General features: G+C 48.2%; 11 protein-coding genes across 11 annotated transcripts; 4 read left to right on the top strand and 7 right to left on the bottom strand.

The window, feature by feature from the left end:
• Positions 1–121: 121 nt before the first annotated feature.
• On the top strand, positions 122–739 carry N7503_005520 (TVP15 family protein; the record flags this gene model as incomplete). The annotated part of the gene is made up of 4 exons (XM_057065067.1): positions 122–141; positions 246–361; positions 421–510; positions 567–739. The coding sequence occupies 4 exons, from the start codon at positions 122–124 to the stop codon at positions 737–739; spliced, it is 399 nt and encodes a 132-aa protein (XP_056922810.1).
• Positions 740–2,490: 1,751 nt separating this feature from the next.
• On the top strand, positions 2,491–4,480 carry sreA (siderophore transcription factor SreA; the record flags this gene model as incomplete). The annotated part of the gene is made up of 3 exons (XM_057065066.1): positions 2,491–3,071; positions 3,127–3,632; positions 3,684–4,480. The coding sequence occupies exons 1-3, from the start codon at positions 2,779–2,781 to the stop codon at positions 4,478–4,480; spliced, it is 1,596 nt and encodes a 531-aa protein (XP_056922809.1). The 5' UTR covers positions 2,491–2,778.
• A 297-nt stretch (positions 4,481–4,777) lies between these two features.
• On the top strand, positions 4,778–6,040 carry N7503_005518 (CapA family protein; the record flags this gene model as incomplete). Its single annotated transcript, XM_057065065.1, has 1 exon — positions 4,778–6,040. One exon carries the CDS (start codon positions 4,778–4,780, stop codon positions 6,038–6,040), a length of 1,263 nt encoding a protein of 420 aa, XP_056922808.1.
• A 198-nt stretch (positions 6,041–6,238) lies between these two features.
• Positions 6,239–7,551, bottom strand: N7503_005517 (PTH11-like integral membrane protein; the record flags this gene model as incomplete). Its single annotated transcript, XM_057065064.1, has 4 exons — positions 6,239–6,701; positions 6,766–7,139; positions 7,191–7,258; positions 7,326–7,551. 4 exons carry the CDS (start codon positions 7,549–7,551, stop codon positions 6,239–6,241), a joined length of 1,131 nt encoding a protein of 376 aa, XP_056922807.1.
• Positions 7,552–10,124: 2,573 nt separating this feature from the next.
• On the bottom strand, positions 10,125–11,328 carry N7503_005516 (elongation of very long chain fatty acids protein; the record flags this gene model as incomplete). Its single annotated transcript, XM_057065063.1, has 3 exons — positions 10,125–10,490; positions 10,543–10,784; positions 10,869–11,328. 3 exons carry the CDS (start codon positions 11,326–11,328, stop codon positions 10,125–10,127), a joined length of 1,068 nt encoding a protein of 355 aa, XP_056922806.1.
• Positions 11,329–12,083: 755 nt separating this feature from the next.
• N7503_005515 (acyl-CoA desaturase) lies at positions 12,084–13,421 on the top strand (the record flags this gene model as incomplete). Its single annotated transcript, XM_057065062.1, has 2 exons — positions 12,084–12,339; positions 12,400–13,421. The coding sequence occupies 2 exons, from the start codon at positions 12,084–12,086 to the stop codon at positions 13,419–13,421; spliced, it is 1,278 nt and encodes a 425-aa protein (XP_056922805.1).
• Positions 13,422–14,475: 1,054 nt separating this feature from the next.
• N7503_005514 (uncharacterized protein) lies at positions 14,476–19,980 on the bottom strand (the record flags this gene model as incomplete). The annotated part of the gene is made up of 6 exons (XM_057065061.1): positions 14,476–15,488; positions 15,547–16,559; positions 16,624–18,328; positions 18,385–18,706; positions 18,760–19,005; positions 19,060–19,980. 6 exons carry the CDS (start codon positions 19,978–19,980, stop codon positions 14,476–14,478), a joined length of 5,220 nt encoding a protein of 1,739 aa, XP_056922804.1.
• Positions 19,981–20,635: 655 nt separating this feature from the next.
• N7503_005513 (MFS transporter) lies at positions 20,636–22,474 on the bottom strand (the record flags this gene model as incomplete). The annotated part of the gene is made up of 1 exon (XM_057065060.1): positions 20,636–22,474. The coding sequence occupies one exon, from the start codon at positions 22,472–22,474 to the stop codon at positions 20,636–20,638; it is 1,839 nt and encodes a 612-aa protein (XP_056922803.1).
• A 1,019-nt stretch (positions 22,475–23,493) lies between these two features.
• N7503_005512 (RibD family protein) lies at positions 23,494–24,321 on the bottom strand (the record flags this gene model as incomplete). The annotated part of the gene is made up of 1 exon (XM_057065059.1): positions 23,494–24,321. One exon carries the CDS (start codon positions 24,319–24,321, stop codon positions 23,494–23,496), a length of 828 nt encoding a protein of 275 aa, XP_056922802.1.
• Positions 24,322–24,580: 259 nt separating this feature from the next.
• Positions 24,581–25,587, bottom strand: N7503_005511 (glycoside hydrolase family 43 protein; the record flags this gene model as incomplete). The annotated part of the gene is made up of 2 exons (XM_057065058.1): positions 24,581–25,252; positions 25,303–25,587. The coding sequence occupies 2 exons, from the start codon at positions 25,585–25,587 to the stop codon at positions 24,581–24,583; spliced, it is 957 nt and encodes a 318-aa protein (XP_056922801.1).
• Positions 25,588–26,230: 643 nt separating this feature from the next.
• N7503_005510 (NAD(P)-binding protein) lies at positions 26,231–27,276 on the bottom strand (the record flags this gene model as incomplete). The annotated part of the gene is made up of 2 exons (XM_057065057.1): positions 26,231–27,111; positions 27,165–27,276. 2 exons carry the CDS (start codon positions 27,274–27,276, stop codon positions 26,231–26,233), a joined length of 993 nt encoding a protein of 330 aa, XP_056922800.1.
• Between the last annotated feature and the right edge of the window lie 558 nt (positions 27,277–27,834).

The raw sequence follows: 27,834 nt of genomic DNA, 5'->3' as shown, positions 1-27,834 counted from the left end.
ACCCACGAGCCACTTGATCCATCTTACCCTTTTCCTCCATTGCCGTTAACGACCTTTACCTGGTCGCCTAGATCTCAAGACCCTGACGATCACTGGATACTCAATCTGAAACGTCATCAAAATGGACTTCTCAAACATCTTGTATGTGCTTGCCCTTTCGAAGCCAGCCGCTGGCGGGGCCCTCATTCGGTCCCAAGTGGGAGCTCGACTATAGAATCGATGCGGTTATACTAATAACCCTCTAGTCGTCTCGTTAACATCGCGGTGGGTGTGATGATGGTGCTGGGTGGCATTAGCCAGTTCTTCCCAGCAACCATGAGCTCCATCATCATCGGCGCATATGTGATTATCTTCGGTGTTGGTATGTTGCGCTCACTTGCCATGCCCACGAGTGTCAGTGGTGCTAATGTTCTGATTTAGTTGTCGCCGGTCTGGAGTTTATGCCCAACGTCCCCGACTATGCCTACCGTTACGCCTCTTTCCTGTTTTCCTTCCTCGGCCGTGGTATCTGTAAGTTATGATTCGGATCCCTGGCTTGCAAGTTCTCAGCTAAACTCTGTTCTTAGTCTACATCTTCGTCGGCTCCATCCTGCTGCACGACCTGGTGCTGCGTTACATTGCCGGCTCCATCGTCGGTCTCATCGGTGTTGGCTACCTCGTCCTCGAGTTCATTCCCTCCATCGAGCCCCCTTCGAACATGCGCGAGTCTGACCAGGGTTGGGGTGCTGAGCAGGTCTAAAGACGCTCCCAACAAGCATTGAAAAGTCATTTCTCCCCCTGAAGTGATGGCATGGATAATGGAGAGTAGTCACGCTCTCTGGAATTCATGGAAAGTGCATAGTTGTCAAGCGTTGAATTTCTCTCAATGCGTTATATGATGGATAAACGTTGCCATGACGATACAGGTGTTTCCTTGGTCCTTGTTGAGGAGCGGTTGGACTCGGGAGGATCGGTTTGTCGCGTATGTAGAGGGTTGCTTTCTCTCTTTCTGCTTTTCTTTTGCGCTTTGAATTTTGTTAATTGAGATACCTGTGGATCCGACTCCGGATGCGACTCCATTTGGGAAGATACTGTACTATAGTTGAATGTGGCTAGACCTTGGCGACATCAAATTGACCAGTTACGAGCCCTGATATGTATACAGTCAGTCAAACTCTATCGTGCATGAGTAGATATCTAGTGGATAGGCTCGAGTGGAGCTGTCTTAGATTAAATCGCAGCAGGATTACTATTTGTAAAGGCGTTTGCTAGTGGATCAACTTGGAAAGGGTTTGTCGGGTCAATCCGTTTGCGATACGTCACCTTGGTTATATCTCTAGGGCTTTATACCCTCCGGAGGTTCTCGAAGGGTTATAATACCACAAGTTAATGGTCAGGTCTGAGCACACCGGGGAAATAAGCTTAGACCTCGTGCACAAGGCCACAAGAACGATCTCTCTGGTATATCAAGATCGCATTTCTCATGCAAGTCACAAAGTACGAGCCGTGCGACTTGATCTACGCAGGGGACCAGATCCAACAGAAGGAATTAACGTCATTCTAGCCCTGCAGACTCGACTCGCTTGCTGAATTAAGTATTAGTAAAACGGAACAGCGTGGCCTCACACCGGATGGAACCCGCCACTGCCGAGAGCCAACGAAATCGACGAGATTGCTGCTTACACGAAGCCGAAAGTCGGCTCCACCAATGACAGCGCATATAAATCTGCTTGCCTACGCATTGGCCCGCCCACACCTCACTCGGGAAGGGGAATTCCCACTGTATTTTGCCCCCCTAAACTTCATCAGGAATCGGTGGAGTCTTTTGCTCTTTCGATCTGGGGAGTGACATTTTTGGAAGGCTTATCGGCGATCAGAGATTTTCGGCAGATTTGCTGGGACAAAAAAGCAATATGCAAATCATGAAAAAAGTGACAGGTGGACTATGTAAGATCGAAAAGAGGCAGTAATCAAGGCCCAGAGATTAGATGAGATAGCGTGATGCGATTAGACCGATATGATAGTCTCCGTCGATCCCCCCTTCGTAGATCGATAACCCAAACTCCCCGTACTCCCTTTTTGCTCGATAAGCCCAGGCTTCTCGATCTTCCTTTCCCTTCTTTCCTGCTATTCACCTCCACTCTCATCCACACCTTCAATTCTTCTTCTTTCTCTCCCTCTCTGCAACCCTCCCCTTTCGCATTCCTGCCCTCCCGTTCCCCTCGCGCCGTGTGATCACCATCTTGCAGGACCCTAGCGGATTCGGTCCAATCCTAGACTTGTCTAGCCTCCTGCACTCTCCTCCGAACAACTCTCCCACCCCAGAACGCCAAGTCAGCTCAGCGTGCCTTCTGCGCTGTCAGCTGTCGCAATCGCCATCACCTGACCGTTCCAGACTCCTGGGTCGCCACATTCTTTGATGATATCGGGTTCTTGGGTGCCTCGTTAATTTGAAAAACCATTGATCCTGGTCGCCTCGGCCCCTCTTCAACGCAAACACCATCTTTTCGCCCTATCTCTCACCGGCCGCTCTAAGCCTTGCATTCCCTTTGCCGTGCCGCTTGCTTAACGCCGAGAACCTTGACCGACATTTGCCCTTTGTTCTATCTGGGTGATACGGTGAAATCTGCTTCCGACTGCGGTGCGACATAATCCTTTCATTCATTTGATCCATTTTCTTTCCTCGCTTTCGCCGTTTCGTATCCTGGTAACTTAGCGCTCCGGAATTGGGGGCCTCTTCAGACTATCCCCCATTCCTTGGAGTCAGTGGATCACGTTTCTGGGCGAAAATTAGTGGTTATGCTAGCATCCATTCCAATGGAATCGGTGCACTCTCTCTCGCGGAACACTAGTGTCCCCATGCGCCAACCTTCGGCCGAAGATCTGGACGCTGCTCAACAACTGGTTTCCTCGGCACAGGCAGGTCGCGAGCATTTGGCAGATCATTATGGGGACTCAATAAAATTGTCTGGAAGCCCCCCACTGCACCATGGGCCTGGATCGGCATCAGGACTGTCGGATGGCCGATCAGAACAGGAAAGGACTTCCCCACGGGGCCAAAAGGATACCTCTTTTCTGGGGCATTCATGCAGGTACGTTTTCTGGTCATTGACGTTTTTTGTCGTAGATACTGACATTCCCGCCCAGCAATTGTGGAACAAAAAGTACCCCCCTCTGGCGACGGTCTCCAACGGGGGCCATGATTTGCAATGCCTGTGGTCTCTACCTGAAAGCTCGCAATGTTGCTCGCCCTACAAAACGAAATCGCGCTCAACAGACCCCAGACGGTCCTGAAAGCAAACCTCCCACTGCTCATCACGAACATACAACAACATCGGAAGGCGGTTGCAAGGGCTCTTGTCCCGGTGGCGGAAGTTGCAACGGTACCGGTGGCGCAGAGGGTTGTGATGGTTGTCCTGCATACAACAATCGCATCTATAAGTCTGCACCTCGTGGGGGTCCTCATTCTTCATGGGGTCGCACTTCAACCCCTGATGCCGGGCCAACGCCTCCTCCGCCTGTGACCGAGGCTCCTGCGAAAAACACTGCTGTTGATAGCAATGGAACGTTGGTTGCATGCCAGAACTGCGGGACGACCGTGACTCCACTCTGGCGACGAGATGAGCAGGGTCATCCTATATGCAATGCCTGTGGTAGGTTCAAATTCGAATTGCTTCTTAACATGTTATCTAACAGGAGAACAGGTCTATACTATAAGCTCCACGGTTGCTACCGCCCCACAACCATGAAAAAGTCGATAATCAAGCGTCGGAAGCGTGTTGTTCCAGCTCTACGAGATCAGTCCCCCACTGCTGCGACCCAGTCCTCAAATGGCTCATCGGCCTCCCCCGAAGCTTCTCCAGCGGCTTTGTCTCACGTACAAGAAGATCATTATCGATATATGAGCAATGAGCCTGATCATTATCATGGAATTTCCGGACGAGGTCCACATGAAGATGCACCGCGGCCCTTGCCCTTTGCTCCGCCTCCAGTGGACTTTACCGGCTACGTTAGCTCTGCTCCCATGCATCACCACCAATTTCCCAAGCTCCTCGAGCCTGAGCGATTGGGTCATTCACCAGTTCAATTTGCGCGACGATCTGCGTCTCCTAATACTCTCGCGCTTCCTAAGAAACGCACATTGGCTGAGACATCGGAAGGACTTCCACCGGCAATGCTTGGAGCTGGTTCAAACCAGTTACCACCCATTATGTCTTCAACCAACCCTTCCCCACCGGGTCGCCTGAGCTCGATTTCTTCTATCTTGAATCAGACAGAGCGGCGTGATGACTCTCGCGTAGACCTTTCGCCCATGGGTCGACCTCAGCCCTACCAAGCACCTATGCATTCGGCACCTCACCCGCCGCAACAACTGCCCGGAATTTCGTCCTTTTCGGATCACCCACCGGACGAACGCCGTGCCATGTTGGAGCGGGAAGCCGAATTGATGCGCGAGGCACTGCGCGCTAAGGAGCGAGAACTGGCCCAGATGGGCCGATAATACATCAGCTCCCACGAGTGATGAAACGAAATTAATGAGATTTTACATTTTGGGTTTGGGTGGAGGTTCCTCCACATGATGCGGCGCAAATGCTCGGAGATTTGCGCAAGATACCACTGACTTTGCTGAGGATATGAATCCCTCCCTGTTCTATTACCTATCCTTAAAAAAAGTTTTCGAAGACGAATTGTACGCTACAATGGATTGCTCCTTTAATAAACAGTTTCCCCTTGGTTTCAACCTTTACCTTTCTTAATATAAAACTTTCGGCCCGAACCGAAAACTCCCTATGTCATCATGACTGACAATCCATCGATCATGAGCGTCTTCAACCTCACTTTAGTCTCATACTACAACAATCCAAATCTAGTAACCATGGCCACCAACTCCTTCATAATAACATTCCTCGGCGATGTCATGCTAGGTCGCCTAATCGACCAACTCCTTCCAAACCACGTCGACAGCCCAACAGACGCCCGCAAAGCCGCCCATTTTAAATCCGAAGACCCATCCTTAGAACCCGCAAATTATACTCTTTCAACACCATGGGGCACAACACTCCCCCTCCTCCGCACCTCAGATCTCCTTCTCATCAATCTCGAAACATCAGTAACCACCACCAGCTCACCATGGCCAAACAAGGAATACAACTACCGTATGCACCCAGCAAACCTAGCCCCCGTCCTACACGCCGCAAGAGTTGACTACACCAGTCTCGCAAATAATCATATCCTCGATTACAGTACAGAAGGTCTGATTGAGACGGTTTGGACATTAAAAGAAGCTGGTATCTCTTTTGCAGGCGCAGGCGAGAATACGGACGAAGCGTATAAACCCGCTATTTTATATCTCCCACGATCGTTGCAGGAATACCATTCCCGACGGGTAGATGGAGAGAAAGTACTATCTACTCGGTGGAGTCAACAAGAGAGAGAGGTACTAGATGCGCCGGGAACTGGTTATCCAATTTATGTGTATTCGGCCTCCGATCACCCCCAGGAATGGGGTGCTACCGTTCCCAACTTCCATTTTATTGAGTACTCACCTGCGACGAGGGAACGGTTGCGCAAATTATTATTAAAGGACGGGTCGGCGGCGCCGGCACTAAAGATCTTCTCGGTGCATTGGGGTTCGAATTATAAATGGTGTCCTCCAGATCACATACGGTCTTTAGCGCACTTTCTGATTGATGAGTGTGGAGTTGGTATTGTGCATGGACATTCGTCGCATCATGTTCAGGGTGTGGAGGTCTATCGGGGCAAGGTCATTATATATGGCTGTGGGGATTTTGTGGATGATTACGTGGTGCATGAGAAATATAAGAATGATCTTGGTGCTGTGTGGAGGATCATTGTCACAGGTGAAGCCAAGAGGCTTGTGCTCAATCGATTGGAGGTATTTCCTACACGGATTGATCATTTTCGAGCCAATCTGCTTGATAAAAGTGATAAAGATCATGAATGGGTAACGGAGAAGATCCGGGAATTAAGTGTGGATTTAGGGACTGCTGTGCGCAATGATACAGGAGATCAAGGCCAAATTCTTATTGATATAAGTTGAATCGTGCAGGTATGTGTAATTCTTTATACATCGAGAAACAAAGTGATATCAAAATAATCAAAAATCCTCCCAAGCCCAAAAGAAAAAAAAAAAGTTAATGAAGGAAATGAAAAGTCGTCGCAATGCAGTCGTAAAAAAGGGTGTGTTTATATACCACCAATAAGATGTACATAGAAGGGTAATAAAAGAATGCAGGCATCAAGAGTCCATTACGAGCCTTCGCTCGCTGATATTCTCATCATGCTTGGTGCTCTCTTGCATGACGGTCATCTCAGTGGTAACTTCAATACCGCCAAGTGAGCTTCGGTTCGACCGATCACGATCACCGGGCTTGACATTAATTGAATAAACATCATAGTCCCGATCCTCGTTCTGACTGAATAGTTGGCTCTGTTGTCGCGCCGAACGGTGGCCAGTAAATCGGTTGGCGATGGGAGTGATGGGATCATTGCCCGTGTAGCGGTTGTAGCTGTTCGTGGAAAGAAGCTTGGGAAAGAGCACGCTAACGATGGGACGGAGGAAAGGAAGGCAGGCGCAGATGATGGCGACGTTGCATTCGGCAGCGGTCCAGTAGGCTGCTCCAACGTTGCTGTAGGACGTATCTGTGCTGCTAGCGACGGTGCGGAGACTGGAGAGACGGAGGATACTGGTAATAACGACACTGAACAGAGTTTGATTAGTTCTTGTTTCGTGGGGCATTCTGAGGAGAGTCAGGCATCACATACAGGATACCAATAGCGAAGACGCCCATAAGCGCAACCTTCTGCAGGCGAGGAAGCTGGAGCGCGGAGAGCAGTGGCATTGGAAGTAGAAGGAGAGTCACATCGGTTGCGATGTTCATCGACGCGTTGAAGAACCAGACGGCGTCGAAGCTGAGGCAGTGGCCCGGTAAATCATGGTTCCAGAATTTGGCGACCGGTACACAGTTCACGTAGCCGCTGACGACGGCCCAGGTTGAGTATGTGGCGACAATCGCCATTATAACATAGCAGGCAGTGCGAAACCAGCGAGCGGGGAAAATGCGGAGGTATTGGAAAAGAATGGAGAATTTTGTGAATCCGAGACTGGCGTTGTATAGTGGGATAGCGGCCCACAAGCACTGAGTAAATTTAGTATGAGTCCTATTGTCAGAAGTCGTTCTCGATCATACCTTTAATTGTTGCTGCACCTCATGTTTTGAGAGATAACTCTCATGGGTTCCCATGCCGTAGTGAAGCTCTAGTTCAATGTTAGTTCCCAATGCCGCAATTTCGAGGAACGATAAGGATGAGCATGAGCTACTTACGACCACCGACGAGTCCACAATAAACAAATGATAGTATCAGAGCGCCCAGAATAGCCCAGTCTTCCCGGCCGGTGATTTTCATCAGTCCAAATCGTGCGTAACACCGCAAGGCGACAATCAGCGCAGCTATTCCAGTGAGAACCGCTGTCACCACCATTGCTCTCTGGCCACGAGCATGACCATCGCCCTCGGAGCGAGGGACCAATTCGTGTAGGATGGCGACCATATTGACCGTCGAAGATTGGAATAAAAGAGTGAATAAGAGAAAAAGAGTGTCGTTGAGGGATTTTGCTTTTCCTGCCTAATCACAGGAACCAAATTAACCCTCTATAAGTTGAATCACCGCATAAAGACGTCCACGATATAGTCGACTGGAATCGAAAAGTTTGCAGTCCCAAATCATACGACAAAAAAGGGAGCGGGGCAATTCCTTTTGAATGGCGTAAAGCCTCCCGGCTGGGCGTACAGTGGAGTCGATCTGGTGTGTTCATCCAGGAATCTAAAGCAGAATCCCAGCGTGGCTTGGGTTCGATCCCCACAGAGTTTGAATAGCGTCGCCAATAGCGCACGATCATGCAGCGATCTTAAGCAAATCCAGGTTCCGAGTCGCGGGTTTCGGCTCAAGCGTACGCCATGTGGTCCCCGGATGGAGTCGCATTCCATGTAAAAGACGCCCTGAATGCACCGAAGCCCACCATCGAAGACTCTAGCGCAGATTTCGACCCCTTGTTCCCCACTGCATCGTCACCCTGGTGGGTCCTTGGCCACACAGAATCCAGGAATGTGCTGCACATCAATTGGAAATTGTGGGTTTGATTGGAGTGACTGTCGACTTTCCATGGAACGCAGGTGCTGTCTTCTCAACTTCCCCTGTCGAGCATGGTTTGAGAACGGGCCTCTGTTATGGACCCGCTGAAACACAAGGTTGCACAGGATTGTCTGAATTGTGTCTTATGCAGGATGATATTGTCCGCGTTCTCCGTCTCCGTGACCGTCACCGCTTAAAGGCAATGTCGATTAGTCACATTGTTTACACGTCTCGAAACCTCGGGATTCCCCCTGTCTATGCAGTAACATTTTGGGCTGGAAGTCACCCCTGAGTAGACTTCAAGGTCTGAGACGTCAAACTCGAATGATGGAAAACCGTGATCTGCATGTGGGTCATTCCTGTTCTGGTTAGCACACATCAAGCCACACAATAACCCGACATTGACTCCAGCTTTTCCCTGTTCTCGCTATGAGCTTTCTCCAATCGCCGGGGACCTTGCAAACTATTGAAGATCGGCCGCCCAAGCGAAAACAAGCGCTGACGATCAATGACCTTGTCGACCGCGTTGAACCCGTCCCTGTCAAAACACCCCACATCGGATTGCCACTGCCATTCAATAAAGCGGCCGAGTTCTCCACCGCGGAGCTCCACTCCCCAAGCACTCCGCGACACGTTCAAGTTCATAACTCATGCATTATTGGCCCTAGTAATAATACTTCCGGTAGCCTTGAACTTATCCCTTCGTCATGCATACAAGACACAAGAAGTGCTTTGGGATTCGTAGAATTAAGTTACCTCGACCTCTAGCACTCGAGAGGCCCCGCTACGTCGGATAGCCTATTAAACGCTGTTTGCCGACCCGATGATCCACGGATTTTCAATATTACGGACGTGGCTGAATTAAACCCAATGCGGCGTTCTGTTACTGTCTATTATGTGGAAATCTTTAAGACTAGAATCTGGTGGCGTTTCCCCAAAATTGTGATAACACTAGTGTCAATAAATAATGAGCTGATTTCAGATGGTGTTATTTCCCCGCAGAGACTAGGCTGCACCGGAGGATCTAGAACCTGGGGGTTACAGTGCATAAATATGCGCAAGTATGCATCATAGGTTTCAAGAGCTGATGTCGGTGCCTTTTTGCCTATCTTGGCAAACATATGTAGTGTATCTTCTCTCCCTGGTGGGGCTTTCTGATATGAGGCAGCTGCCGCTCCACTGAGGGCAGCGTTGCCCAGACTGATTGCATGATTCAGGGAGATAATAGAGATAAGAATCTAGACTATTGTGACCTCCCTGGAGTGGCAATAAGATTATCTTTTGTTCATGAGTCCATTTAAATCTGGAGAAGATGAGCGGCTAGATCCCAACTCGAAACCTTGGAAATAAACAATCGCCTCGCAGTGCAGTAAGACCTTTGCCATGTTGTGTATAGCATACATAAAAATTTCTTTTTTTAGCCTATCCATCAAGGTGGCTCTAAGACCTGCAAGGCTTATCGAGTAAAGCGCTCGTCGTGCTGTCACTGTGTTTCGTAGTCACAATACCCAGAGAGCTGTAGTAATTCCGTCGAACTCGCTTACTACAACGCCAACTGGCAAGGTCCCCGCTGGAAATGTGATCTTGACTGGAAGCTCCCCGCATCATCTCCAAGTAAATCGTTCACTGTACTGTCGCCGTATTATATAGTCACGATATCGATGAAGCCATCTGTGCTGAAGTCGCCGCAGCGGCGTAGTGTATGTTAGTCTGACTAGCCTAAGCCAGGGGGTTCCGATCTGTACAGTATTACCTAGCAGGCGTTCCTAAATGGGGGCCTAAGCTTTGTCCTGTTCGGTGCACTGGCTGCCCAAGATTTGCTTTTATTCATTTTTCTTTGCTAGTGCGACGTGATATATGAAGAAAAAAAAAATCAGTGTTTCCTCATTAATTTTCCGAAATTTTAATCTCCATCCCCGTTACTCAAAAAGCTAACGAACCTTGGGATCCAAGGAAAATTCACCAACACCTGCCACTGCTCCCAATCCAAATTATTTTTTCTCTTTCCTGTAAGATCGGATAAAAAATTGCACAAAGAGATATATCAGGGGCAAAAGATATATGTTCGTCATAAACAGGGGATTAGCCTCCCCGCTGTCGCTTAAGCATGGAATCCTAGTGTCGCCGGAGTCTCCGACCGAAGAATGAACGTGGCTGGCATAAGAGTCAGTTGCTGGCGTTGAAGCATTCCTCGCAGACTTGTCTGCCATGTTTGAAGGAATCGTATAGCCCATAAACAAATAAGTGAAACTCCAGACCATGCCAATGAGGAATTGGGCGATTTGAATGCCAGTTAGAGAGCGTTTGATGCTCATGGAAACCCGAATCCCAACCGTCTGGAGGGCAAAATATGCATACTAGTTCAACACAATTAGAGCTTGATGGTAAAAAACGGACGAATCAGCTTACCATCAAAGTATGGACTGCTGCATTCAACAACACTCCCACGAGACCCACGGGAGATTCGAAAGTTACTGCTGACCATCCACACAGAATGACACCAGCATGATGATATGTTTGCAGAGTCGAACTTTGCTTCCCCTTGGCAAGAATAATCAACGTATCAACAACTTCGTAGTATTTGCTCAGGTAGAAGAGACAGCCAAAGTATGTGGCTCCCCCGTCTACGAAACTTTTTGCATCTGTCGAGACTAAGTAGGAACTGATTGTCAGATGGGTTGTCGTATTATAAGGTACCTTGATATGCAAGCATCGGTAAAGATGCTAAAACTCACGTTGAAATGCGCCTGCGTCTGTTTGACACATATATTCCACCATACTAGCGTAGAAACCGTGTTCCACTCGAGGGCGATGGGCAATGGCCCCATGTATGATTCCAATCAAGACCCATGCAGAAAATAGTGACAATAAGACATTGTGCACAAAGACGAACGTCTTGAAGAAAGTTGACTTGCTAATGGCCCATGGTCTGTATTGACGGCTGGCATTGTATTGATTCAAAAACAAAACTGTGGAAACATATGCAAGTATGAAAGTGAGGACGAATCTCAGATTTACCACAGTATGGTAGACGTCACGGTTGATATCAAAGAAGTAGAGATATTGGGGTGCATGCACATTTGACGGTGGGACGCGAAGATGCGGTGCTACTTTGTGAGGTTGACTTGGAAGCTTGAATATCTCCGGGGAAGGAAAGCCAATCTTCACCGAGCCGTGGGTGGTGGAATTGTACATAGCAAAATAAAGGCTCGATTATATTGTGAGTAGGATCGAGGTTCTAGCAGATGGCTTGACACTGGGTTGGAATTAGATTTTATACGTAGTAAAGTACACATTTTGACCTCAGCTGATCATTCTGATTTCTAAACATCGGATCTTAGGCGAAATCCGGAAAAGTAAGATAAACAAAAAGCTGGTCAGTAGTAAAGTTCTTGCTGCAGTGTGATTTCTTGTCTCAAGTGCTATGTGTGACCTGATCTGTCGTGTCGCCCCCACGGTGGTTTAGAGATAGATCTACACGTGTACGCAGAGTCACCTAAGCCATAACAGTATTTGACTTCATTCCCATGGATGCTATTGGAACCTTGCAGCAGCAAGGCGCAAATATTGATTTGTTTTTCTGCACGTTTTGCTCAGAGGGGTTCGACAGACGAAGCATATGCATGGGTGTATCACACAAGTCACGCTATTTGCTTTTTCCAACGCCCAGCTCAACCATTTATGTCGGAAATTCTAAGCGATTTGTAGATGGATAACAGCTGATATTCTACGAAACTGATCATCTATCTTTTGTACCACTCTGGTCTTGTCGTGTGATAGAATAAAACTTGATTTCACATTCGACTCAGCTCTGATCCGTTGACCCATTATTCAGATATGTCGATCAATCTGTCTGCTAACCGGCCGTTGGCCGGAGAAATTATTTAGTCGCGATATCTCCCAGGACTTTATGATCCGTTTTGCATATGTTAATATCAGGTATTTTCAAAATGCAAAGACACGATGCAGAAACTGTCACAAAACAGACCCTTACGCAATGGGATCGGTCCTTCATGAAGGCTCATCAGCCGGCCAACAGAGCCTCAGACACCACCAAGCCACGCTCATTAAATTGGCCAATTGTGTTTTTTCTCATCGGCATCCCAGTAGGGGCCATTTTTTCTCTTTTATGGGTTCCTGTGTACAAAGAGACTATTCTGATGATGCCGGCCTGGATGGTCTTTCGAACCCTCGCTATCACAGGTGGTAAGTCCCTATCAACATCAATTATCTGCCACTTGGTATACTTTTCTAAACAATAAACAGGTTATCATCGACTATGGTCTCACAGAGCCTATACAGCTAGCTCTCCCTTGAAGCTTTTCCTAGCAATCATTGGCGCTGGTGCGGGACAAGGCAGTATCATATTCTGGTGCCGCGGTCACCGCGCTCATCATCGCTACGTCGACACTGATGACGATCCGTACAGCATCAAGAAAGGCTTTTTCCACGCACATATCGGCTGGATGCTATATGAGAACGAGGGAATCCCTTACGGTGTCCCAATCAACCGTCAAGTAGACATCAGTGACCTCAAATCCGACACAATCGTGCGATGGCAGCACCGCAACTATGTGCCCTTGTTCCTTCTTGTGGGGTATATCGCTCCCTCGCTGGTCTGTGGCCTACACCATGGAGACTATTTAGGTGGATTTCTCTACACGGGATGCCTTGCAGTGGCTCTAGCGCAACAAGGCACTTTCTGTGTAAATTCTGTTGCGCATTGGGTGGGCGATCAGCCATATGCATCTGAGAAATCTCCGAGACAGAGCCATTTGGCTGGCCTTTTGATGCTGGGTGAGGGTTATCATAATTTCCATCACGAGTTCCCGATCGACTATCGGAATGGTCCTCAGTGGTATGATTTGGACATGACCAAGTGGATGATATGGACTCTTTCTCAGTTCGGACTTGCTTCCAAGCTGAGACGTTTTCCACGAAATGAGATTGAGAAGGGCAGGATCCAGCGGAAATGGGAAGTTTTGAGTACAGAAGGTGAGACGGTTGATTGGGGTGTACCACCTGAAGAACTACCGATTATGGAGTGGGAGGAATTCCAACAACAAGCGAGAACAGGGTGTAACTTTGTTGTTATCAAGGGGATTGTGCACGATGTTTCCGCGTTTGTGACTGAGCACCCTGGAGGCACAGCTTTGATTACTGGAGCCATCGGCAAGGACGCGACGGACATGTTTGAGGGTGGAGTATATCCTCATTCTGGTGCAGCTGTTAACCTTTTAGATACCATGAGAGTGGCCGCAATCGCACCCACAACCAAATCCATCTAGAGAGGGTTGTTCTTTCCATTTCTTTTCTTGTATTCTATTCAAGTTTGTGACTCAGGAAACATGAGATTGGTGATTTCTACATAATTCAATGTCATAATAAATGCCGAAAAGTTCGCAAATGGAGTCAATGTGAGCTGCTTATCTAGCATGGCTGAGGCAGTCGTCAACATGGGCCACTTCGTATACTGTGCTTGTATCTACAGCAGCGTAAAAAGCCTTTTCTGGTTATAGCCAATGAATCACTTTTTTCCATGTTCATCTGTCTGTCAAAAGTCGACGCTCTCATTTTTGGGGCTTCTCAGCCACAAGGCAGATCACTCACCGAAATGGTTCATGATTCCTGAACTATCGCCATCAATACGCAGCCAAGTCACATATGTTCGCACAATCACGCACTATCACGGCGATATGGTTCCTGCCTAATTGCCCAAAATATGGTCACATACTGGTACCAAATCATTGGCTCGTTGTATGGCCCTGGCACCGTTAGCGCCTGGCTGCTAATGCCTAACGATATGTGCTGTCTTCATCAGCTGAACGTTAATCACCTCAGCCCGGCGGGAAGACAAGTTCTCCATCAGCCTTGTTGTAATACTGCTTCTTTTACTGATTGCGGCAGGTCATTCCATTTCCAGATGGTCCGGCTGCTAATTCTAGGCACGGAGGTGGCCAATATTCAGGACGTCAAGCTGCAGAGATATGTATCCGCCCTTGGAGGACCACTGAACACCTGCGGGGGTTTTTCCGTAGCAGTGCTCCAGCTGGATATCTGCAACAGTCCCTGGTGAGGTTGCAAAAGAGAACATTCTATACGAAACATTACCAAGGCATCACAAAAGCATGGAGTGTCTACGAATATTGCAAGAGAAATGGAAATATCTGAACGTCATATTAAGACCTTCAAAATGCGACTTTAAGATTCGAGAAATCTTAGGAATGTCATTCAATCTTACATATAACTTCTATATGCTGCAATACAACAAGTATCCGATTTGCCCCATAAATCCTCCGCACATCTCCATTGAACACCATGGCTCGAACATCATTTTCAGTGCTACTGGTTTGCCACACCACCCCATACAGCAACCTCATCTTTCTCCTCCTCGACCACAGATTCAGGGTCAGGTACATGGTTCCGACCACCACATGCAAGTCTTTTGGACCAGCGGTTGTCCACGGTCAATCTTTTTGCCACCTCATTTGCTTCGAACAAAGTAACGAGTCTTCTCTTGCCAAGTCGTTGCTGGGATCGATCCTGACAGATTTGGTACATCATCTCCCATCTTGTCCTCGGGTCACGGCCTTCGACGAAATATAGCGAAGGACGGCTAACAACAGGTTTCCACTCCGGAACAACGTCATATCTGCTCCCCGGAAGCTGGCGGGGAGTCCGAGTAGTCTGATTGACCCAAGAATCCACAGCTAGCTCAAGTGGAGTACAGCCGGTTGCATTCTCTCGGTGCAGTAGATCAGGTCGTCGATCGAGCATTGTCTCTAACACCGTAGGATATCCATATTTGACTGCAATGTGCACTGCGGCGTTCCCAGACCCGTCGAGGATCTCTAACTGTTTTTGATTGCTGGCTTTGTCGTAGCTCATCAATAGTCTTGTCATGGCGGCCATCCTCTCGCAGGTTTCTTTGAAGGCGGGGTCTTGTGTGTTCCAAGTAGCACTGCTGTAGCTCAATTGCAGCCAACGTGCTAGAGGTGTCATTGATCCATCCCCGGCCCGTTGCACTAACATTGAAGAAACGAGTTGTGGGCTAAGAAGCCTGATCAACGGAGCAATATCCTCAGCCTTTTCACAGATGGCGCCTTCAATGGGATTGAGGAGAAGGTGCACGAGATTATGGCTGTCGGAATCGCGAGTTGTCTGATTGGCTCCTCCGGCGATCAAAATGCGCGCGTACTCTGTGCGATGAAGGGAGCAGGCCAGTGCAAGAGGAGTGTGTCCTCCCGATGACCGAGCTTCCAGGCATTCAGGGTGGTGGTCCACCAAGTATTGGACTAGTCGCTCAGACTCCTCGCATGGTTGAGACATGACCGCACAGTGAAGCACGAGATTGTCTGAAAGTATGAATTAGTAAATTGCCATATTGAAACGCAAATTGGGCTGTGAACTCACTTCTCGTCTGTAACCAATTCAAAATGGACCCTTCAAGTCCAAGCTTGGACTGCGAGAGTCTTTTGATGTCCTCATCTTCTACGCGCGAGCTCGCATAGCTCACATAGTATCTGCCGGGTGCAGTACCAAGGAACCACTCTGTGGCTGAGAGATTTCCTTGGATGGCTGCGATTAACAAAGGCGGTCGAGAGCCTGGTGGGGGCATCTCTACAACTCGACCAGCATCGGCCCAGTCCTTGCGCTTCTTTCCTCGAATGGATAGACCAGGATAGTAGAGGTGCTCTTCCTTTGGCTTGATTCCAGATTGCTCGCACAGTTTAGCGAGTGGAAGACCGGCTGCAGTGGTTTGAATCATTTTGACCAGGCAGTCCATACGACCCAATGCAATTGCAAGTTGGAAATCCCTCTCTGAGATGGTGAACTGTGCCTTGCTAGAAGTATCCATCTTCGCACATTCTTGACCAAGCTCGAGGATAAAGTCGAAAAGAGAAATGTCGTTCTTGAAGATGGCGTAGCCCAACAGTGTGTGGATTTTGTCATTATAAAAGTCCCCACGATCAGGACCAAACTCTCTGAATAAGAGATTCGATGACTCGCCCAGGAAATTATAGGCGCCACAATAAACCTGCAGTGCTCCCAAGGGGGAAACTTGGCTTTCAACTTGGGTCACGACTTCCCCGATATTCTCATGGGTAAACTGATCATGAACAATATGGCTGTTAATGTTAATTTCTTCGTCATCCAATGGCTCCGCATCTGATTCATCTGCATCTATGTCCATCTCAAATCTCACTTGGCCTTGCGGCTTTTTCATCTTGTATTGGGCCTGAAGGATGGGAATGATTGCCTTTGCGGTGCTCAAATGGCCCCGGAGAACAGCAATGGAGAGGCACGAGTTTTCAAGATCATCCTGGACTGCAATTTCAAGAGGGGGCTGATCTTGAGATGGCCCCCACATGGCAAGAGTCAATGCCTTGATTGTCTCAATATCTCCATTCCAAGCTGCCTCAAACCTATTAAAGTGTCAGCGATTGAAAATTATTTGGAGTGAAGCAATGAAAAGTAAGATTCTCATACAGTTGTAGGTATCCCTCACGTGCTGTGTCAGTCAGTACATGTGTTTGGAATTTGAACTCGATCTTGAAAATGTCCCCCTGGTCTTGAAAAGTCGATATGGGGAGAATCGGTGGCTGAATCAATTCTGGGTGAAGTTCTGTGACCGTCTTCGCGCCTCGCGCTAACAGCTCCTTCTCGAGGAGCTCGTATTCGCGAATCAATCTTGTAACAGCTGCTTTCTTCTCACTGAGACCAGGCTCAGCTATGGTGGCCTTCTGATCCCCGGGCCCTTCATCGTACTTCCTCCTCTCTTCGCGAGCATCTTTTAGTTGAAGAGTTGCGAAGAATCTCCGGTAAGAGGACGGGGGATACTCTGCGAGGTATGACTCGTCTTCCTTCTCAAACATAAAAGGGCGGTTCCTGAACGCGAAAGGACATCGAATAACTTCTTCGTCAGCACGCAAGAATTCTCGCTTGGATTTCAAAGAATTTCGGACGCAAGTCAAAACTGTCATATATTGAGCCTGCCCCCTTGTTTTCACCTCTTCGGAATTTGGATCAGCACCGCGGCGCAGTAGCTCAATAGCAATCAACGGCAAATCTTGTTCCACAGCGTAAAGGATAGGTTGTTTGACACCATTCTTAACCTGCTCAACAATACATTGAACGTTATGGAAAACAGAAAGTTGAGACTTGATAGCGCTCATCAAGTATTCAAGCTCGAACTTCGGATTTGCGCCTACTTCCAGTATCTTCTTTGCGGATTTATGATTCTGTGTTGCAATTGCATTCATCAAGGTCGAGAAGAAAATACAATCTGCCCTGAAGAATCTATCCGATGTTAAAGCCAGATGATTAATTGCTCGTTGCAGTGCCGGGCCGTCATGCTCCAAGTACACATCCAGGAGATCACTGTAGCTGGATTGTGCAATGTAGTGCAACGGGGTACTCTGGGTGAGATCTGCCCGGGCAGGGGAGGCACCAAGCTTCAGGAGCGTCTGCGACATACTTCGCGCTTTATCCAGAGGAAGAGCAAGCACTAGCACCAAGTTGAGAATAGAAGCTTGTGGCTGTCTATTCCAGTCATTCAGGATCTTGATGGGCATCGAGATATCAGCCCCAAAGGAGGAGACAAGTTCCGTGACGACGTCGGTGTGGCCATGAAGGATTGCCAGTTGAAGAGGTGAAGCAAGGCTATCCCACGCAGTTGCATTGATGTCGTATATATCGGGCTCCTCCTCATCTTCTTCAAAGCTTGCGTGGTTCGTATCATCGCCATCGTTCTCATCTTTCTCGACCTTGACGTAGGATGCAGAGGTGTGAGAAGCATCATCCGCGTCCCGCATTTCATCATCTTCGTCTTCGAATTTCGCCTCTTTCTTGATATCTTTCTTCTTCAACCTTTCCTTTCTGACATCAGCTTCTTCATTCTCGTTGCTTTTTGTCAGGAGAATGCGAATCATTTCAACATTGCCACGAGCAGCTGCAAGATGCAAAGCTGTCTTTCCGTCAGCCATTCGAGCGATCAGTCGAGCCCCATGATCTACAAGACAGTGGACCACTTCCGGGGTAGACGAGATACAAGCTAACTGGAGTGGTGTGCGTCCAGTATAGTCACGGCGATTGGGGCTTGCGTCTTTGTCGGCCAAAAAGTTTTTGATGGCTTCTAAATCACCGGACACAATTGCCTGACAAAGTCGCTCTGTATAGCCAACATAGGCCATCTCTGTAGAAAATTGTCAATGCATATTCATAAGCACGGCTTTAATCTCCCCGTCATACCTGTCCAGTCTGTTTCAGTGATTGGGTTGAAGCTACCAATCTCTTGTCGACCAGGATCATCTTTGATGAATGCCACTGGGCCTGAGATATATATCTTCCTCTCCTCTTCGGAGACCTTCAATTCTTCGTTCGTGAATGGCTCGGGGCAGCAGCCACAACAGTCTCCAAGAACATCTGCTGCATCACCAAAGAATGCCGGATGGCGATGTAAATAAACTCTGCGATCCTTGGGCTGATTCCACTGGGCATTCAAAAGCAAATCCTTCGTGTAAAGCAGCTTCTCGATCTTTCGAGCGTTGAAATATCTGCCGTATGGGATAGTCTAATCATTGACAGTCAGTCACGTGTGCAAGAATGGAGGATCATGATACAAACAAATGTGTGGTAGTTGGAAACTTGGTCTTCCTCCTGCCACTCTGGAACTTCGTCCTCCCATTCATTCTTAATATTTCCCCTAAGTGATTTACGCTGAAGTCGCGAATGCAAGCTCGGGGCTGGTCGACCTCGCTCTGAACGCCTTTTTTCGAGATATGACTCTCGGTCTCCAGCCTTGGGAAGTTGCTCCAAAACCAAAAGGCGGGCGAGTCCCTCCGTTCGGCTGAAACTTCGTTCAAAGATTGTCTTGCCTAAGTCAGATTATCACGTTCATAATGTGAAACACTGCGGTTCACTTACAGGATCGATCTTCGATCGGTCGAGCTGCGGCCAGAATGCTTCAAAGCCTCGGTGACCATACTTTGAAAGTCGGTTCTCATACGACGGGGACCGTCGAGTGAGGTCAATCTGGTTTGCCTGCGTGATATAAGATGCGATTGCCCGCGGCGATGCGTATACTTGCTTGCCGTCATAGGCAGCACAGGAACAATCCACATCAAAGCCGGTAAGGATCTCGGCTATCGAGTGATAGATGCGAAGCACAATCTGCACATGACGGGTAGGATATTGTGAAACGATGGTGACAGTGTTCTTTGTACGAACTGTGGTAGTTTCGTGTAGAATCGCATTGCGGATCTTTTCTTCGATATGCTTGATCTTCTCGACAGCTTGCTCCTCGGTCAACCCATAGAGAAAAAGATCCACATCTGACGCTGGTGCGAACTGATCATGATAATATTGACGTAGAGCTCTCTTTGAACCACGATGACTTTCTGGTACGGGTAGAGCAGAAGTTACTACTGCACTTCCGGCAGCCACAACATTGCTCCAGTCTATCTCACTCAAAGAGTTTTCAGTGAAAATGGCAAAGTTCTCTTGGAACTCGGCTAGGGTGGAGACGACAGCGGGCGAGCCGTTGGGTCTGCGATTTCTGTCTTCCAAGGGTAGGATGTACTTTTCCTTGGTCTCGGGTCCCTCAGAAGCAAGATCTCGTGCCCGGACTTGAATATCAGTGGAACCGGCAGCATTGTATAGTGGCACAACATTGGCATAGTTGTCGTTCACCAAAGAATGCGATGACTCCTGTGCGTATATTCTGCGGGCAACAGTATCAAATGCATTGTAAGGATTCACCAAGTCGTGGATAGGAGTCTTTGGGTGTGCCTCAAGGTAAGACAAAAAGTTGGCATGCTTTGCAGGCACTACAGGCAAAGAAATCATGATAGAATAGATGATAGAATTGATTGGACGAATTGATGCAGATTTAAATTCTGCGAACTTGGGTATACATTTTCATGGGGTATAAGACTTTATGTATTGGATTGTGGGGTGTTTGTGTTTTGCCGGAATCATCCAACGAAAGCTAAGTTTGCACAGGGTCCAGGCAGCTTTAGGCAACATGTGGGTTGCCCCACACCCTGCCTAGCTAGCGACCAATCATGCGCTCAGCGACCCCACAGAAAAGATGAAGCGAAGACCAAGTAAAGCTATTAGACCGTAATCCTGGCCGAACTGAAACTAGGCAAAACCTCCTATTATGGAGTACTGACCGATCCATTCCGAGCCTCTGATACCCGGACATTTCTAGCGACGAAACGTCGGGAGTACAAAACATCTTCTAGAATAAGTCTATGCTTTCTTCTCTGAACCCTCTAATTAACCACTGACATATCAATCATAGGTGAGAAAAGTGACTCGGTATCACTCTTTAATCGCTTCACATGCCATGGTAGTTTACGGAGTAGTGAGACCAAGTAAGTACTCTATAATATTGCTTTCCTGACTCTCGAATACTGCGATGCACAGTGTCATGGCTCTTATCATTTCCATAAGAGAACAATAATTCCATAGAACATATAAATCAACATAACATAAATCAAGTAACATGCTCCTTCTCCTCTTCCTTTGGGATACGCACCCAAACAACAGTTACAAGCAGTGCAAGCAACTGTGCTCCCATTGCAAACCACCAAATGGCCCTCAATCCTTCTATATCGACCTCTCCATCAGCACCAGTACTGACCCGTGTACCGATTGCATCAGCAAGACTAGTCATGATAGCTGATGAAAGATTTTGGTTGGTCACCAACAGACTACCCGCGCTTCCTTGGTATGAACGGGCGACATTGCTAGTGATGAAAATCGAAGCCGCGGCAAAGGCCAGATCAGGACCAAATGTCACAAGCGCCATACCGGGGAATGAAAGAGCCCAGTAGGTCGTGTTGGCAGTTTGCGGGATGAAAAACGCAGGTCCCATAGTAAAGGCAAACATAGATACGGCATAAATGTAGTGACCTGGAACAAGGTGGAGAGTGCGGCTCACGATCCATGTAGCGAAGACTCCAACCACGGCGTTAGGAATATGATAAAGTGCCACCCCAATGGGAGTTGCGTGTTGGATGCGCAACCAAAACTGAATTGCGTAAAATTGCCAGCAGCCGAAGAACGATCCAAATCCAAGGAAGTAGGCGATCATCAATGGGGTGAACCCTGGTGTTGACCAAAGACGATTGGGGATTAAAGGGCGTACGGCTGCACGCTCAGCGAAGAAAAGACCACACAGTAGCAGCAAGCCGATGATGATTAGAATATATGTATATGGTGACCAAGAAGCAACCGGTCCCTGTGTAAGGCCGAAAAGTAAACACACGCAGCCTCCAGCGGCACAGCCACCTCCGATGAAGTCAAATTGCCGTAAAGTCGGTGCTTCGGTACCGGCAACATCCGCTACCGGTTTCAAAGGCGGAATGGTGAAGTAGGCAGCAACGCCGCAGATAGCGCAGATAATGGCGTTGGTTCCAAAGATCCAGGGGAGATTCTGGTACAGGCCACCACCTTGGAGTGCTCCAAGCGAGAAACCGAAGGGGCAACAGGCAGCCATGGCAGAAAACACTCGATTCTTGCGTACACCAGGCTTATAGACTCTGCCCAAGATACTCATGCTTCCTGAAACTAAAACGCCAATAGCAAGTCCCTGCATGGCTCGCACGATAAAAAAGAGAATATTCCGCGATGGTTGCAAGGAGAAAGCCCCGACAATATTCCAAGCAGTCAACCAAGCAAAAGCGCCAACCATGAGACGTCTAGGGGGTGCTAAATCTGATAGTGACCCGGAGATCACCACGGATAGGCCATTGGCCGTGTTGAAAGCACCGACAATCCACGGGAGCTGCGTGTTGGTAATACCGAGCGCAGCCTTCAACTGCTCCTGCGGGGCGAGCATATCACCAAGGAAGAAAGAGAACAGCATGAGACCGGCCGAACAGACCATTACCAAAATTATCTCGGCTGCGAAACTTCGGATCTCTGGGGGCACGCCTTGCCTCGCTCGGCTCGGCGCAGCCGCTTCGTCGGCAAAATCCGAGCATCGGGATACCGAAGGCCTTCGGTTGGTTAACCGATGTCCAAGCGTCTCGAGCTCATGTAAATTTTCGTTACTTGGATCAAGACTGGTGATTGTTTGTGACACGTTCTTTAACGATTGCTTATCAACAACGATCGTATTTCCCATTAGAGGGTCCGGTGTTTGGGCACCAGTCGCTGGTGTCGCATAGTTCCTCGTGTAGGAAAATGATGAGCGACCCGATACGGGAGCTGAGTCTCCAGAATCATTGTGAGAACCATAATTATCGGTCGCACTTGGCCTCACATATGTTTGGGCTTGCGGAGGGATTTGTGGGGGACCCTCGGGATCGGAATGCTGCCCGACAGGCATGCTGGACGAGCAGTAGAAGACGAGCACAAATGCGCAAGAGTGGCGCAGAAAACGTAAAGATGACTGAGGATTGAAACGTTGACAGAAGGAAGAAATTTCTTCAACTTAAGGCATTTATTGGGCACACCATTGTGGCGAAAAGGACGAAATATATTCGTCGACGATCTATGGTGGAGTGAGTGGAGCGCGGTCCCCGTTATCAGGAAAAATGGAGCCGATGGGCCGATAAATTGGAACCAGGTTTTCCAGCATCATCATGAATGGGCACCAGCCAGTTGGGGGTTTCAAAGTGCTTCATGATCCCTTGCGGAGGCTTGCGTGTATTCTGGGGCTGTAGATCCGGCGATCTAAACAGTAATTGTGTTTTTATCGATATGTTAGCGAGACGGAGGATCCTGAACTAGGGATACATACTTGTCTAAAGGTCAACCTCGTGCTAATCCTAATAGCGCTGGTGATTACGATGATCAAAAGGATCGTGAGGATCATCACAAGCTAATGAGGCCGATAATTTTGAGCAAGGCACGGTGAGACCCCTAGCAATCTACTAAATCATCTGCGTCCACCAAACTGCGAAGAATTCCTCCATAGCGATTACAAATTGATGCGAACGGCATCCCTGATCGACACGGCCCGGTTCAATAGCTGCACATCTGTCAAATAGAGCTACCCAATCGGAAGGACGGAATTAGACTCCTCGTGGCAAGATCTGAATATAGGACTCAAAAGAAGGAAGGTCGACCGATCTATCAAGGGATGAAGTACGCGTCATACCTCGATCTTCACTTTGATTTACATCACTGCCAGGTGCTTGCGAGTCATTGTAACAGAAACAAGCAGCCAAAGAGAGACATGATCGCAATTTTTGATGATTATCATAATCTCCCTGACAACACAGTGGTACCTTCGTGTTGTAAGTAGGTAATATATAGCGATCGACCTCACTCGGAACCATTTTCTCTGTAATGTTGGATAGTGTGTTGGTGACATCTGATAAAGCTGATTGAACTTTCTGAGTTTCAGTTTTTTATTTGACCACATAGAACGACGTCTTCTCCAAATGGGTACCACTTGACTTTCTTCAGCCTAGCCGCAGACATTGGATTCCCTCCTTCATCAAAGCGTCTGTCGGGAGATACCACCACACCACCCCGGCCCAGCCATGTAGGTGCAATGGTAACAATAACACTATCAATCAAAGACATGAACGCTGGTGCGAGTAGGGAGTTAATAACCTGACCACCTCCCTCGATCATAACACTTTGAAGACCATTAGCTCGGAGTGCAACGAGCAAGGCCTTCCAATCGATAACATATTTCCCATTTTCGGCAATGTTCATCTGCAATGAGATGAATTTTCCACCGTATCTCTCCAGCAGCGCTTTCTTCTCCGCTGGAGGTTCCGCAAGTGCGGTTATAATCCATGGTGCTCGGCCACGTCCCTGTCTGCAAAGTTGGAATAGTTTGCTATCCTCGGAGAAATCCCATCTAGCAGTGGAATCGATTACCACAGGGCGTGGTTGACCGACCAGGCCATCTTTGCCATAGCCTCCAACGCCAGAAATGCGGCAATTGAGGCCAGGGTCGTCTGCCAGTGCTGTTCCGACGCCGATGAGTATACCATCGTGGCGAGAGCGAAGGTAGTGAGTCATGGCTTTCGACTGGGGGCCAGAGAGCACTGTTCGTGCACCAGGTGATAAGGCGAGAGATGAGTCCAGTGATGTCGCGAAAGTCAACGTTGTGAAGGGCATATCAGACTGCGGGGTATCTTGTGTAGGCAAGTGAGGCTCCAGAAAGACTCTGTCGGAGTCAGGGAACTCCAGCGCATCACGAGTCGCCAAAGACATGGTGTTGTATCGCAGATGCACTATTTTGGGTTTGTTATTAAGCTGATGGAAGAAGATCTCGGGAGCGTTGATTTGATAACCTTGATAATGCGAGGAATGGTGCCTTGGTGCCTGAGACAACAACTGGTGTCGACCCGACCCACTGACTGGAACAATGGTTTATACAAGTATTGGAGACAAATTACTTAGTGAAGATCAAGTGTTTTTGTCCATGGTAAAGTTGCTTCCTATTTAGATATACTTCGAAAGCAGAAGTTCTCTACTGGATAGTGATTGCACCACCAGAAACACTAATATCTGCGACATACATCGCGCGGCCGTTGTCAATATTCTGGCCATTCTCAAAAGCATGGAATACAATCTTCGAACCATCCGCGCTAAAATCAGCACCACCAGGCCCTGCCAGATTCCCCACATTACTCGGGTCCCCAGATACAAGCAGAGGTGCATCGGGTGCCTGGGCTTTGGTGAAGGGTCCAGTGAGCGCCGAAGCCGTGGCGTAGCTGACATCATAGTAGGTTGTATCGTACATATTCGAGGAGAACGAAAGGTAGTAGGTCCCATCTACATTTGCAAGACTCGGAGCCTCGATCAATGGCCCGTCGGCATCATCCCGGTCAAGCAGCTGGGTGGAATCTCCATATGGAGTGACAGCATCCGAGTTCAGACCCTGCAGCATAATGGGAGTAGCATGAGTAGTTCCATCACCATCGAGGCTGTTCCCGTCAATCTTATAGACGACATAATAAGTGCCTCCGTCATTAAACCCATCTGCGTCAATCGCACCGCCCTGATCCAACGGACAAGCCAATACACTGTCCTCCGGGGTATATGGCCCAGTGATAGTCGTGGAAGTGGCAGCACCAACACAGTGTTTGCTAGAATCTTCGCTTGAAGCAGCAGAATAGTACATCACAAATGTGCCATCATCCTGTTACAGGTAAGCTTCATCACATTTGGTCTTGGGTATGCCTAACTTACCCTTTGAATCACGTCGGGTGCCCAGACGGCAGGCGATGATGCAACCCACGATGGGAATGGACCGGGCAAAGCGTCAGTACCGGACAACAGGTCCCATGTTGAGAAATCGGAAGATGATGCGATCTGGACATTCACGCCGTTTCCATTCGTCGCGAACGCGTAATAGCCATCACTTGTTTGGATCACACAAGGATCTGGGAAATTAGAATCAATTACACGGGTGGACTCAGAAGCTGCAAGTCCAAGGATTGCTGAGACCAATGTAAGGAAGATGGCAGAGCCCATTTTCAAGAGGTGTCGAGCCTGAAGCCACCAAGTTGTCTTTTAATGGTTCGAAGTTGACATTGATATTCAAGGGGCTCACATCCCCCTTATGTACCATTTTGGACCCTGCAGATCCATACTCACAGCAGTCCGCCTAAGTTGCGTATATTTGTCCGTCTCTCTATTTGTGCTATTATTATCAGTCCACTGTCTGTAGAGGTCTTCGACATCTCCAGTCTCGTTGTCCCCGCTTGGATCGTCGCCCCCACTAAGCCTAAGACAGGAAATGGCCCCTAGTGCTCACTGTTGATCATCTCCGAAAAACAGGATGCTGTGGTAAATTGGTGTTGTATTTTCTCAGCCACTTGCTCGCGTTGCTATGCTCTTTGTGGAAAATCCTGTTACATGCCCTGCTACTGCCAAGAAATTTCGCTTGTGTCCACTTTGGACAATTCCAGTTAGGGGCTGCAAAATGTGTCGTTTATGTTGCAATGTTGCATTGAGATGGTTGATTGACATAGAATTTTCCAAACGTGCTGGCTGAGCGATACGAGGCTGTACGAACTTAGGAGATTACTCTTCAGCAGATCTGGGTAGATATCAGCTGATGATATCGAGGCTATAGTGCATTGTATTGAAGACATGAACGTATAATCGTAAACACCTACAATTTTCCTCCAAGCACTTTTGTTGCATCCCAACTGTGCCCAGCAAGGTATTCCTGACCCCTAAAAAGCACCTTGCTATTTTCCTCACCAAGCCACTTTGGCTCCAGGTCCTTAATTCGATCTTCAATCTCGTAGCTTTCTCCACCTGCCACGAAAACAATCTTCCCCGCAAAGGGGAGACGAGCCCCACCATGGGTAACCCCATTCAAGCCCCGGTTCGCAGTGGCACAAAGTAGAATCGACTTGGCCACATCCGCAGCTTCGTTTGTAGGTAAACCCCGCTCGTACCACCCTTGTTCAATTGCCAGAACCAAGCGAGTTTCTGAATCCTTGTTAGCCTCGAGCGTAAAACTTACAAAGTAGAGACAGGTAAGTGAAATGGGTCTCATACTTGTCATCCATGGGCAAATCACGTTGACTCGGATGTTTTCACGAGTTCCTGTAAGATGAATGCCCCGCATAATCCCCACGACGCCGTGCTTGCTGGCCGTGTAGGGGACCAACCCCTCACCTTCTTTGAACCCGGCAATGCTACTCACCATCACTATATCACCACCACCACACTTTCGTAAATAGTGCATTCCAATACGGACGGTGAAAAGAGATCCTTTTAGGTTGACATCGACCTCGGCCATGGGTGGCTCTTTTTCGATATCGGTATCAGGACTGAAAGAGTCCTGATGGATGGCGATCCCAGCATTAGCGACAACGATATCAATTCGGCCGTATTTCTCGTACGCGGTCTTGAATAAATGTAGTTGTTCTGAATAACTTGAGGCATCACATTTGACAAAGTGGACGTTTGGGCCAAGTTCAGATTCCAGTTCTCGGGAGGGGCCATCGACAACATCGCCAAATACTACTTTGGCACCATTATCTGGATCCTTGTTAGTGAAGTTTGTGTGAACAAGGTTAGATTTTATAGCTGACTGCAGAACTGTTGGACGGCTGAGCGGCCTATCCCTGTCGCAGCGCCGGTCAAGATCACAACTTTATCGGCTAGACTTTCTAGCAATTTTAGTTCAAATTGTAGTTGAGTCATGTTGTGAGGTGGTTTTGGTGGAAAATCTTGAAGTCAGGACATCAACTAAGCTCGAATTGTATGCTTTTAACCAGACCCCGGAAATCCCCCTCTCCATAGCTTCACGACCCCACACTGTACCACTTGGATGTCAGACTTTAGCTTGGAATTCATCTCTCACGAAGGGCAGAGCTACTTTACCTTATCAAGCCGATGTGGTCTTGATGACCAAAAATTCTGATCATATTCATTGGAGACCTCGAAGCCCGCACATGGCTCAGGTCAACGGTCGGAGCCCCTCCCTGTCTCAAGCTATTTGCCGAGCAGCCAAATCCTTGACGCCTACTGGTCATGGAATGTTTCTCCTGAATGCGCCAGTGACCTTTTGGCTTCCCGCAGAACATTCGAAAGAGTATGACAGCCTATACAAACAAGCGTTAATTCATATCATCGATGCACGGACAATTTGACGCGTACCATGATTATCGCTTATCTTGAATGTGCACAAGGGTAACCTATACTTTCATTTACAGAACCTTACTCTAACCGAGATGAATAGGAGGCCATTCCACGCAGGAT

The sequence above is a fragment of the Penicillium pulvis genome (genome assembly GCF_028828015.1).
Source record: "Penicillium pulvis strain IBT 33274 chromosome Unknown contig_23_segment0_segment0, whole genome shotgun sequence".
Classification (NCBI taxonomy): domain Eukaryota; kingdom Fungi; phylum Ascomycota; class Eurotiomycetes; order Eurotiales; family Aspergillaceae; genus Penicillium; species Penicillium pulvis.
The sequence above is the reverse complement of the archived record's forward strand: the minus strand, read 5'-3'. Positions and strand labels throughout refer to the sequence as shown.